This window comes from Micromesistius poutassou (assembly GCF_964030765.1).
Source record: "Micromesistius poutassou genome assembly, chromosome: 11".
In the NCBI taxonomy this organism is placed as follows: Eukaryota; Metazoa; Chordata; class Actinopteri; order Gadiformes; family Gadidae; genus Micromesistius; species Micromesistius poutassou.
Window position 1 is genome coordinate 5,427,901 of NC_140281.1, and position 13,565 is coordinate 5,441,465.

Consider the following 13,565-nt stretch of genomic DNA (forward strand, 5'->3'; position numbering starts at 1 on the left):
ACGAGCCCTAAATACCCGGGTAATTAGTTTTGGGACAGGTTTAGTAAAAATAGTGCAGACAACATTTAGAGACAGCAGTCTTTTTGTTTGAAGAGTGTATTAGCAATAGTTTTTACACATATATTTATTTCACCTTTACATTATGTCAGATTCCAAGAGCAATACATAGCCCAGCAGGTAACTCATAATACACATTGAAAGTCATTGAAATCCAGACAACTAGGCTGGATTTAATTTGATCAGAATATCACTAACCTTAATAACAGTCTATTTAATACATTATATTAAGGGGCCACATTTAAGCCCCGAAGATCAAGAAACCGGAGAAGGTTGTGTCATCATCTTCATCAGCGAAGAGGCCATTGTACAACTCGCCTCCCACCACTTGGAGCCACACTTTGTCGCCCACTGCCAGGTTGAGAACGGCGCCCCCTGCTGCCTGGTCCTCGCCGCTCTGGTAGATGTCAATGGTGTGGATGAATTTCACCCCATTTTTCACCAGAGCCACCTTGACGTTTCGGGCGAACACGGTAATGTGATAGCTAAAGTAGTATGCCCCAGCCGCAGCGCACGTGAACCGGCCAGTCTCTGGGTCATAGTGATTCTGTAGGTTGTATATTATCTTGTTGAACCGGATGGGCACGTCAGGGGGCGGCTGCTTGGTTTGCTCTGTGAGACCCACAGAGAAGGCGCTCTTGGGGATAATGAATGTGTCCCCCTTTTGGCCCCTCTCCCCCACATCCCCCCGCCCACCTCTCTCCCCCCTGTAGCCAATGTTGCCTTTGTGACCTGGAATACCCAGATCTCCTTTAGGACCTGGTCTCCCAGGTGGTCCTAGGGCCCCCTGGATACCCCTGTCTCCTCGAGGACCCACTTCCCCCTGAGGCCCCTCTGGCCCCAGGGGCCCTATTTCCCCTTTGGGTCCTCTAGGTCCTGGTGGGCCAAAGTCTCCTTTGATCCCCTTCAGGCCTATGGGCCCAAGGACGCCTTGAGGCCCCATCTTCCCAGGGGGCCCCCTTTCTCCATTTTCACCCTTCTTTCCTTTGGGACCCAATGGTCCTACTGCACCTGTGGATGATAAAATATATGTACTTTATCCTACTGTTCCTCTCATGATTCAGACTTTTTACAAGGTCAGGCAATAGATGTTAAAGGTCCCATGACATGCCACCAGGTGTGGTGTGATTAGCCGTCACAAGTCGTTTTGAAAATCTGTCTTTTATGACATCACAGGTGGGCATGTCCACCTAGATGTGTGCTGGATAGATCAGTCTACCAGCCTACCCAGTGGACTGTAGCAAACGTTGCTCATCTATCCATCACACATCTAGGCGGACACGTGCACCTGTGATGACATATTTTCAAAACGGCTTGTAATGGCTAATCACACCACACCTGGTGGCATGTCATGGGACCTTTAATGAATACACTGGCTCATTAAGCAGAACAGATGAATTAAGTACTGTCTATAAGGATGTTTTGATGCAATACCGACCACTCGCTCCTTTCTCTCCATTGTTGCCATCTTTACCACCTTGTCCAGTGACACCAATCTCACCTTGAAATAACCAAAAGCTTGGTTCAGGCTTTTCAAACAGTGATGCATGTGTAGTAAATGCATTAAAATCAGGGAAGAAAGGTAAGCTTTACAGTGTAATTTGAAGATAACGTCCTGTGTTTCTCTTTGGAGCGAGATGTTTCTCCAGATGTACCTCGGTCCCCCTTGTCTCCTCTCAGTCCGTCTCGACCGTCCCTGCCCGGCATTCCGTTGTGGCCGGGGTCCCCTGGTATCCCCGGGTACCCACATCCTTTAGTGCAGGTGTCCTCCTGCGCAACACACTGGGCCGCCAGCAGGAGGAGGAAAACTCTTCGGGATGCACTCATCACACTCATTTCCAAAGCCCTGCCAGACTAAAAGAAGGGAAACAGTGAAACACCACACAGCCTATGGGGTCCCAACCTCTCCAGATATGGACACCAGTGGTCAAGACAGGCACACTGTTGTGGTGTACACAAAAGACCACCAACTCAATGACTAAATCAAACGCTAACCGAACGAGAACTTTGGACAAGCTACAGTGCTTCAACATAAGCTCTAATTCCATTGGTCTACCTTGTGTCTTTCTTGGTTACTGATTATGCTTGCCCCTTTTTGAATGGTCCATTTAACACAGAAGGTTCTACATGCTCTGGGGAGCTAATAATTAGCCATGGCTTGAACCATCAAAAGGGGTCGCAAATATGCTCTCTTGAGATTTTTTCCATATCATACTCTCGTAAGCCTGGACAAGATGTTTCATTTTATACACATTACCGTACATTGTCTGTCAGTTTGAATCTACATGGCTGGATATTTTTATAATAGAGCAATAAGAATAGTATAATGGCACTGGATTGGAATGGAGCTGGCTGTGACATTCTAATGCTTTACTTGTGATTTTATGAATTTGAAGCACAACTTATTCAGCGGCATCTGATTGGTTAATTAAAAACTAGGAACAATGGGTCATGGGCCAACCTTTCCCATGGGATTTCTAAAACAACATCAACAGACCTTAAAACTTGACCCCATCAAGTGCATAGTGCCCGTAAACCTTGACCTTTTTAGTTGGAGTTGTAAACCTTCCTCCAAGCCACTGCTTCTTGGGTGCAGATTACATAAACGTTCAGTGGTTAAAACGGAGAAAGGCTCTTTCAGACTTGGACCCATCGAAAATCTGAATCACGACTATTGAATTGAGGAAGAATAATGGGAGGTTCTTTGAAATATATCTGAGATAGAGTTAACAATGATCAGAGCTGATGGGCTTTATTGGTCTCTCGTTTATTGAGGAGTAGATTTTGGCGAGCGAGAAAAACATTTATTATTGCAAGCAAAATGGAGGGTTCTTAACAAGGGCAATTCCTTAGTTCCTTTGGGCAAAGCCTATGGTGTACTTCACAAAGCGACACACGATTACACGTCATTCATCATTTATTTCAGTAATTTGTCATATTGTCATACGCAAGCATCCAATTATCAAGACATTTCAAAATCACCACTTAACATGACAAAGCCTTGCATCCAGACAGGCTTTTATATATATAAACATATATATAAACATCAGTGTCCTACAGTAAGCTGCTACAGCACACACACCTGTACCTGCCGGTGCCCAACATGGACAGATATGTAATCGAAATAAACTAAAATACATTTACATTTTGCATTTACAACTGAGTCAAATCGTGGTTTCTCCTAGGGTCTCTCCTAGGGTCTCTGACAGTGAGGGGGAAACATCAGTCTGCGTGTTCCACCATCCAGGCACAGCGTGATGTGAGTGGCCCACTGAAGACCTTATGCCACGTTCTCAGACAAGAGAGCAGAGCCATGGGTGCTCATGGTGACTTATATTACAGCTAGATTTAATCTACTCAACGTTTAAATGGACCATGGTGAATGATGATGCACATAAAAATATATTTATAAATATTTGTACACGTGAATACCAAAAACAAGACAAGACAAGCTATGACACTAGCTTTACAGTGGGTGCATAAGTGCTTTAATATTAAAAAAAAGTAAGATTTAATAAACTTATTTGGGCAGAGGTAATCTAATCATGGCCTCTCTCGGCAGGACTATAAATTAAAGCTGAATGACTTTCTTGCCCACCGTCAAACAATTATTCAATTATTCAGGAGTTCTGACAGAGAACAGCGGTAAGGCAAACAAACCCAGACCATGAGGACTTAAGGGACTCAGCTTCAGGACTCATCGCTATGGCTATAGTTTAGGGGACACAGCTTCAGGACTCATCACTATGGCTATAGTTTAGGGGACACAGCTTCAGGACTCATCACTATGGCTATAGTTTAGGGGACACAGCTTCAGGACTCATCACTATGGCTAGTTTAGGGGACACTGTTGACTACAGCTACAGCATTAGCAAGACAGAGGGACTGTGTGAGGTGGCTAAGCGAGGTACAGCGGATATATGCAGAGGTATTTGACTCTGTCTTCCTTTGAGGGTTTCCAGAGGATGTGTGTGTGTGTGTGTGTGTGTGTGTGTGTAAGGCACTACATGATCTGGCGGTGCATGCCATAGCCCGTCATGCCGGACTGGGACGCCCCGCGGTTGCTGCCCATCTGCAGTCCGATCAGACTCTGACCCTGACGGAGCTGCTCCTCGGTGAACTCCCGCCGGTAACCCTGGGCCTTCCTGAGCACACCAGAGTGGAGGTCAGAGGGATCAGGGGTCATGAGGACAAGAAAGCTCTGATCAACTCTGTTTGATTCAAACACCAGTTTGCTTGTATGCACCTTCTGGCATATATTGTACTTGACATGCATCTAAACAACTTTCTTCACTCTGTAAAAAAGGCTAGCTGAATCAGCACAACAGTTATTATACAATCATGGAGACACTGTTTAACTCTCTTTCTTCTTGACTTGATGTGGTTCTCTGTACCTGTGGAACCAGTCGCGGTCTCCTCTGTAGTGGCCATCGTCTTTAGTGACCGCCACGCTGCCCAGCGCCATGAGGGTCCTCTGGACCGCTGCCAGGTCCTTACCTGTACCACACACACAGTTTAATACTTTTATTTGGATTGTAACAAGTGGGAAGGTACAAATGATCCAAACATTAATGGAAGCATTGCAGGACTAAGCAGGCTTGACTAAACAGAGAATGCCTTATGCTAATACAACTATTTTGATCATGGATACACATTGCATCTTCTTCTCCAGATTGCTAAACTGCCTATTGTGGCAGAGATGGAGCAGTACTTTGCAAGTCTTTTTGCATTTGGTTTGTTCAGTCCACAGTGTTGTAGCCTACGCAATACAAGCTTGTGAACATGTCCTAGACTTTCAAAAATAAGAACAATTAATGTGCAATTAAAACCTAGATTTGTGATACTGTTAGCCAGTGGTTGATATTTTAAAAACTTAGTGTTGAAACAAATGTCCATATATAAATCAAAACAACATGCTAATTCCACAATAGTCACATTCTTATTGGAGACATCTAGAATGGTAATATCAGGGGTATTTGGCATATTACTGAAAGTAGTATTGTTATTTTGTGCACAATTGAACCAGTCCATTTTAACTGCTGAGTGTTTGTATATCTTTGTTGTTTGCACTTGTTACACACACACACACGCACACACACACACACACACACACACACACAGACACACACACACACACACACACACACACACACACACAAAGGCATACACACACACACACACACACACACACACAAAGGCCCAGGCACACACACACACACACACACACACACACACACACACACACACACACACACACACACACACACACACACACACACACACACACACACACACACACACACACACACACACACACACACACACACAATAAGGCTCAGACACACACACACACACACACACACACACACACACACACGCAGACACGCACACACTCACACACAAACACACACAAAGGCACAGGCACACACAGTGGATTAAAGTGAAACCCTTGCCTTACCTTCCCACAGATCCACGGTCTGAAAGATGTCGGTAGTGATGACCCCATAGGCCTCCGTGGCTTGTAGAAAATTTGAAATCTTCTCCATCTGTTTAAAGGCCATCTGTGTTTCTAGAATCTTCTTAATGGGCTCTTTTCCCCTGGGGTAGAGGCTGTTTATCAGCCTGCAGAGGATCTGTCACCAGACAGAGATAAGGACGTGTCTGTTAGCAGAATGTAGACAGCTGATGCTTAAGGTATCCAAACCACCATTGATTGTTTCAGGACAGAGTTCTGCACACCATACCAAAATGAATAGGGTGAGTACCAGCCCAGCGTTCTGCATTGAGCACTTCACCAACGGTCAAACCCATCTATTTAGGGTTCAAAATGAATTATGATATCTAGATAACTACAATGTGCCATTCTAACAAAAAAAACTGTATTTGACTATCTAAAAGACGGTTCGGACTGTGACCGAGATCCAAACGACACATGGTGGGTTGAAATCCTTGCTTTTGGAAACACGATGACTTCATACCCGACGATTGGCCTGCAGTAATAATTTAGCGGTCTATTTTCAGAAGCAGGCACTCACTGTTCCGTCCATCAGCCAGGCCTGGAAGTTGTGTTTCCCCGCCTGCGGCCTCTCCAGGTTGCCCCCGCACTGGGCCACGATCCAGTCCACCAGGCGCTGCTCCAGGTCGGGGTCGTACTTCTGGTCGATCTTCTCCTGGACCTCCCTGCTCAGTCCATAGGTGGGTCCTCTGTTTGCCATGGCAACTGCTCTCTCTCACTCCTTATCCGTAAATCTGGGGTTCTTGAGTCGCCTTGCAGGAGAAAAAAAGAGGTAATATTGTAACAAACATAGAAATAATAATTATTTACTCCATCCAAATCCACATTAAATTATCATGGAGAGGATTTTGAGCTGATCAATAATAAATATATCTGCATATGATTGCTTCAAATTAAAATTTAGTGTTGACGGAAATTAAATGATGATGGAATGAACTTTTTTGCGTAAATAAAGTGTTATATTGTCTCAGTCTCGCCTCTCAGCACCTGTCCCTTTAAGGCTTAAGCTGTGGTACAGACACGTCCCGGAGTACTGCGTTCTGACCGAGATGGGTGTGGTCCTCGGCCGCTGTCCCGCAGAGGACAATCACTTTAATTACTATAGCAACGCTCGAGTAGGCTCGGCTAGGCTTCCTGCGTACGCGTATTGCATAACACATTCAAGGCACATTTGGTATAAACCTAAACTTGGACACCTAAAATCGCAACTCTCTTAGATTTGATCACATTGTAATACATTAACTAACCATTTTAAGAAATTCCGTGGATTTCTGCTTGCATGAAAGGCTTAAAACTGAAATGCCGAATGAAAAAGTAAATGCAATGGGTGAATCGGGCGCCGGTCATGTCATTGGTCGTACGAGTGTACTTACTGGGCTAATTAGACGCAGCGTCCTCCCGTCTGGTGGTCCTGTGGTAATCCCGCTGACTCGCGCAGGGTAGAGGATGCTGAGCTGATGAAGCATCCATGCAGCGCAGGGGAGGGGGCGTACGTGCGTGTGTCGGGCAAAGCCAGCTCTCCTCACAGTGCGCGTCCGGGAGTGGCGCGCCACCCGTTTTATACGGAATATATAGAGGGGGCTGGAGGGGAGCGAGGCATCGGCCGGGCCAAGTCGTTAGCGCAGAATAAGAAATTCCAAACACACACGGCCAGATAACAACATTTACGCGCGCGCGCGCGCACACACACACACGCGCGCGCGCGCGCGCGAAAACACACATTCTAGAGAACTGCACCCTACACCATATGATTTAAATAAACAAGTAGTCGTCCCTTCTTTTACTTGTTTAGCGGATAAAACATCCACAAAAATAAAATCCACAAACACATGTCATTTGTTATTAATTATAGACGAGGGTTAGGAATGCGAGGAATGCGAGAGGTTGCACAGAGAGGCCTATTGTGTTTTACTGACTTTCAATCCTAATGAAACGCATAGCACTTTCTCTTTGGCTGAATTAGTGGTTTGGGCAGGCTGAATGTTCCAGGACCGATTCTGTAACGTGGACAGCATGTAGGCCAGCCCAAGACGACCGGAGGGGAGAGCGCTCTGTACTCAGTTGGCTTCTCTGAACAAACACAAACAGCGACCACTTACCGCCCATGAGCTAATTCCCATCGGACAAAGAATAATACAAAACATCCCCATATATACACACTATTGTCAATTATAGGCTATATTTTTATTACACGGCTCTTCTCAATGCTGTGGAACGCTCCATTAACTTGCATGGGCCTTCCCGACTTCCGGTGGTGAATTATTTTTCAATAATGACCGTTGCTAAGCATATAATGACCGCTGTCAAGGAAAGTGGATTTTTTTCCCACGTCTTTCGTATAGTAGGCCTAGTAGTAGTAGTCCGGTAACTTATCAACCCCAGCGAATACGAATGGTAATTGTTAAAAGACACACCGTGTGAAGTTATTTTTTCGTTTTGGCAAGTAACCGTGTAATAAACGGGATAATGTATAAAACGGTCATTATCTAAAATAAGCCACTTCAGGGCCATTTTTTTCGTAGGTAGAGAATATTGTTATATAGCGCCCCTTACTGCTTACTATATGTTGCTGCATGATAGACGCATTAACGGAACAGGAAGCAGTTGTTCGGAATGTAAACACACACACGCAGTTCGGTCCGTTAAGTACTTGTTTGTTTATTGTTAACATCCCGTCACTTCATTAAAAGCGGATGAACAAATGGAATCTTGTTCTTATTTATAAACAAACAACTTGACGCAACCAAGTAGAGGTTATCAGTGCAGAGGAGGACTTAACGTTAGGTGCTCGAACAGACCACGAAGACGTCGCAGCACTGCACCCTTTCGATCCTCCCAGAACACCGTACACCTAGAACAATTGGTATGGACTTACTTGCTTTTGTGGAATAATCCTATGGAATACCAACTTAACTTCTTAACTTGCAAGATTAAGGAATATTTTCCTACGGAATAACTTTCCCAATGGCGCTTGTGAATGCAGAATGCCCGATTGAGGGTTGTGACTATGTAGCCGAGCATGCTGAGGCGGTAGTAGTGGCGGCCATGTTGGGTATACACGCTACTGTACATGCTGCAGCCCCCAGGGCACCGGGGGCAAACGCCAAAATGGAGAAACTCAAGCGTCCCTCCATAGCACTGGCTGGGACAGGCGAGGCCTGGTCATACTTCATAACCCGCTGGGGTGAATACAAGACGGGCACCAAGCTTGCCGGACCTGACATAGTCGCACAGCTACTGGAGTGCTGCGAGGAGGATCTGCGGAAAGACCTCACCCGCGCGGCGGGCAGGAGCCTCGCAGACAGCGATGAAAAGGATGTCCTCGCCGCCATGAAGACACTCGCCGTCCGTGCGGAGAACACTATGGTGGCTCGGGTGGCCCTATCCAACATGCGACAGGGCCACGAGGAGCCCATCCGGTCGTTCCACGCCCGCATCAAGGGGCAGGCAGACACATGCAAGTACGAGATGAAATGCACTAAGACAGGGTGCGACCAGGTCAACGACTTCACCGAAGAGATTCTACGCAATGTGATTGCCCGCGGGATCGCAGACTCAGAAATACAACTTGACCTGCTCGGCGAAAAGAACCAGGACATGCCATTAAAGGACATGATAGAGTACATCGAGGCCAAGGAGTCCGGAAAACGCTCAGCTTCACGCCTACTCGACCCCCAGAGCACGGACACGATTAGCAGTTCGTATCGGAGGGGGAAACAGCAGGATGCCCGCACCAGAGGGGGAGCCAAGCCAGAGAAGCCAAAGGCCGAGCCCGAAGGTGTATGCATCTACTGCGGCGAGGTGGGCCATGGCAAGACACCCCAATGGCGCTCCAGACGCGCTGAGTGCCCCGGGTACGGTAAGAAGTGTCGAAAGTGTGGCCGCCAGAATCACCTCGACAGGGCCTGCCTGGGTGGCCGGTTGACTAGACCCCCATCCAATGAGACAGACGAGATGTGTGACGAGCAGACGGCAGCCTTCGTCGAACTATGTACTGTCACTGTGTCCAGCGCAGATGGCGAGCTACGCACACTCCCCCTCGCTCACCACCTCTACGATGATATGTGCGACAAATGGGAGAAACGTGCATCCAGCCCACAGCCGTACGTCAACCTCACTCTCACCAACGAGCGTGAGGATTACGAGGCACTGGGTTTTGACCTCCGGAAACGTACCCGCGCAGTAACCCGGCCTGCTATGGCCGACACGGGATGCCAGAGCTGCCTGATTGGCATCAAAGTCGCCCGACAAATGGGCCTGAGTACGGAGGACCTCATCCCCGTATCCATGACCATGAAAGCGGCTAACAACAAGGGGATTCGAATCCTCGGGCCGCAGTGGTCAGATTTGCCGGTAACAGTGGCGACGCTCGAAGATTGGAGACGCGCCAAATTGCATACGTGACGGACACTTCAGACCGCATATTCCTCTCCCGCGCAGCCTGCGTGGACCTGGGCATGATCTCTGACAAGTTCCCAACACTCGGGGAGGTGAATCTGGCGACCTCAGAAGTGTGTGACTGCCCACGGCGCTCTGAGCCACCGACCAGGCCAACCACACTCCCCATGCCGGCAACCGAGGCTAACAGGGAGGCATTACAAAGACACTTACTTGAACTGTACGCTCAGAGCACATTCAATACGTGCCCCCACCAGCCCCTACCGAGAATGACCGGCCCACCGCTCCGCCTTATGCTTGGCGAGGATGCAACGCCAGTGGCCTGTCACACCCCCATCCCTGTGGCCATCCACTGGCAAGACGAGGTTAAGGCAGGCCTCGACCAGGACGTTCGCCTCGGTGTGTTGGAGGAGGTACCCATCGGTACACCGGTGACATGGTGTCACCGCATGGTGATCTGCGCAAAGAAGAGCGGCAAGCCGCGACGCACCATTGACTTTCAGGCCCTGAACAAGCATGCACTCCGCGAGACCCACCACACCCAATCCCCGTTCCACCAGGCAAGGCGCGTACCTAATGGTAAGCGCAAGACTGTTTTCGATGCCTGGAACGGTTACCACAGTGTACCACTACACGAGGACGATCGCCACAAGACGACCTTCATCACCCCATGGGGGCGCTACCGATACCTATCCGCCCCCCAGGGGTACGTGGCGTCGGGGGACGGTTACTCACGACGGTACGATGAGGTCGTTTCAGACATTGGCAACAAAACCAAGTGTGTGGACGGCACGCTGTTATGGTCGGACACGATCGAGGAGAGCTACTTCCAGGCGGTCCAGTGGCTCGACATATGCGGCCGGAATGGAATCATCCTCAACCCGGAGAAGTTCATCTTCAGCGCACCCACAGTGGACTTCGCAGGCTTCACGATCACCATGACTGATGTGCGACCATGCAGCCGCTTCCTGGAGGCGATCCACGACTTCCCACAACCGCGCAACATCACGGACATCAGATCGTGGTTCGGGCTGGTCAACCAGGTGGCCTATGCCTTCAGTATGGCAGAGCGCATGCAGCCATTCCGGAGGCTCCTGAAGAGTGGAGAGCGCTTCGAGTGGACCGCGGAGTTGGAGGACATATTTCGTGAGTCGAAGAACGTGATCGTCCAGGAGATCGAGCGCGGTGTCCGCATCTTTGATAAGACAAAGCCAACATGCCTCGCTACAGACTGGTCGAAGGACGGCATTGGATTCTGGTTGCTTCAGAAGCACTGCCGATGCACACCAGTCAGACCCTTCTGTTGCACAGATGGTTGGAAGGTGACCCTGGTCGGCAGCAGATTCACACATGCTGCAGAGTCCAGATACGCACCAATAGAGGGCGAGGCTCTCGCAGTCGTGGATGCCCTGGACAAGGCACGCTACTTCGTGTTGGGCTGTGAGGACTTGATTGTGGCGGTGGACCACAAGCCGCTGCTGAAGCTCCTCGCGGACAGGGCGCTGGACGACATACCCAACCCCCGCCTCAGGAACCTCAAGGAGAAAACCCTGCGTTATCGCTTCCGCATCGTTCATATCCCGGGCATGAGGAACAAGGCGGCGGATGCCATGTCACGTAGGCCGGTCGGCACCACACGGCCACCACTCATGGACCTTCCGGACGACAAGGTTGCCGTAGTGACCCACCCCCCACCTAGCACACACATCGACGTCTTGTCTCTCCTTCGCCAAGCTGAGCCGGAGGATGGTGACGACGCCGAGGGGGACAACCTGGCATGGTGCGCCGCAGGCCTTGAGTCGTTGCGGTCAGTGACGTGGGACCGTGTCAGGGAGGCCACCAGCAGCGATGGCGATATGTGCACGCTGGAGGAGATGGCGACAGACGGCATCCCCGACTCGAAGTCCGAGATGCCAGAGACAATCCGTGACTTTCACCAGTACCGCGAGTACATCACAGCGACAGACGGGGTGGTCCTGTACAAGGACAGAGTAGTCATACCACCCTCACTCCGCAGCGAAGTGCTGAGCGCCCTACACGCTGCCCACCAGGGAGTGTCGATGATGACCGCTCGTGCTGAATCATCGGTGTTCTGGCCGGGCATGTCGGCCGACATCAGCGCCACTCGGAGGAACTGCGAGCACTGCCACCGGATGGCACCTTCACAGCCTGGTGCACCGCCAACCCCATCCATCCCGGTCGTTTACCCCTTTCAGGCAGTGTGTTCGGACTTCTTCACGCACAGGGGTGTGCACTACCTTGTGACAGTGGACCGATACTCTAACTGGCCGATCATTTCGAGGTCGACAGGTGGTGCAGCCGGCCTCATAAATCACTTACGTCGCGCCTTCGTGACGTATGGGACGCCGGAGGAGCTCACATCGGATGGGGGACCGGAGTTCACCTCCACCGAAACCAGGTCTTTCCTGCATAGATGGGGCGTACACCACCGCCTCTCGTCGGTGGCCTTCCCCCACAGCAACTGCCGCGCTGAGATTGGCGTGAAGACAATGAAACGTCTTATCACTGACAACACCGGTCCTAAGGGCGGCCTTGACACTGACGCTGTGCAGAGGGCGATACTGCAGTATCGTAACACACCTGACCCTGACACTAAGATCTCCCCGGCGATGTGTGTATTCGGCCGCCCGATACGCGATTTCATCCCGATTGTCCCCGGGAAGTACAGGCCACACGAGACCTGGCGTGAGACTTTGATGGCGAGGGAGGAGGCCCTCCGCAAACGCCACATCCGCACGGCTGACACCTGGGCGGAGCACACTAAACGCCTCCCACCGCTCGTGGTAGGGGACATGGTCCGCGTTCAGAACCAGACGGGGCCCTACCCCAACAAATGGGACAGGACGGGCAGTGTCGTGGAGGTCCGCCAGCATGACCAATATGTGGTCAAGATCGATGGCTCGGGCAGGATCACGCTTCGGAACAGAAGGTTCCTGCGCAAGTTCAGCCCTGTTCACAACGTCCTGCCGCCGCCCCGGTCTATTTCTGACGACCTGGTGACCCGCATCCTTGTACCGGCGCCCATCATGTCACCGCGCCTGCCTGACCTCAACTGCGACCCTGGGTTGCCCGTGGCACAGACTGTATCCCCACCGCCGCCGGTACTGATACCGGTGAGCCCGCCTCGGCATGGAGCGCCGCCCACTTTGGCCACACCAGCAGCCCCAGGACGGGGCACGCCACGGCGCGCTATGCTTTGGGCGTCGCCACCTGCCCCTATGGACCCGGGGGCCGCTCCCCCGCCGGGGCCGGACATGTCGCACCCTGCGCCGGGGACGGGTCTGCGCCGATCCACCAGGACAGCCAGTGTGCCTGCTTGGCACGATGACTATTCTGTGGGGTAGTCATAGGGTGGGTTATGTGGACGTTTGTGTTTGGACGTTGGACATCAGTTTCTGGATGTGGGGTTTATGGACATTTGTTGGTCCATTTGTTTTATTTTTCTCAGCCTTTACCTGTTGGCACATTAAAGACTCGGGGGGAGATAGAGAATATTGTTATATAGCGCCCCTTACTGCTTACTATATGTTGCTGCATGATAGACTGTCCCATATGGCATCCCGTACAGCATGCG

At 50.3% G+C, this 13,565-nt stretch overlaps 2 protein-coding genes across 2 annotated transcripts; both read right to left on the reverse strand.

Moving 5' to 3' along the window:
* Positions 1-298: 298 nt before the first annotated feature.
* Positions 299-1,893, reverse strand: c1qtnf9 (C1q and TNF related 9; the record flags this gene model as incomplete). The annotated part of the gene is made up of 3 exons (XM_084475046.1): positions 299-1,068; positions 1,496-1,558; positions 1,713-1,893. 3 exons carry the CDS (start codon positions 1,891-1,893, stop codon positions 299-301), a joined length of 1,014 nt encoding a protein of 337 aa, XP_084331172.1.
* Positions 1,894-4,060: 2,167 nt separating this feature from the next.
* Positions 4,061-6,324, reverse strand: tagln3b (transgelin 3b; the record flags this gene model as incomplete). The annotated part of the gene is made up of 4 exons (XM_084475159.1): positions 6,093-6,324; positions 5,516-5,690; positions 4,452-4,554; positions 4,061-4,202 (listed from the first exon to the last, which is right to left on the reverse strand). The coding sequence occupies exons 1-4, from the start codon at positions 6,270-6,272 to the stop codon at positions 4,061-4,063; spliced, it is 600 nt and encodes a 199-aa protein (XP_084331285.1). The 5' UTR covers positions 6,273-6,324.
* Positions 6,325-13,565: the final 7,241 nt, after the last annotated feature.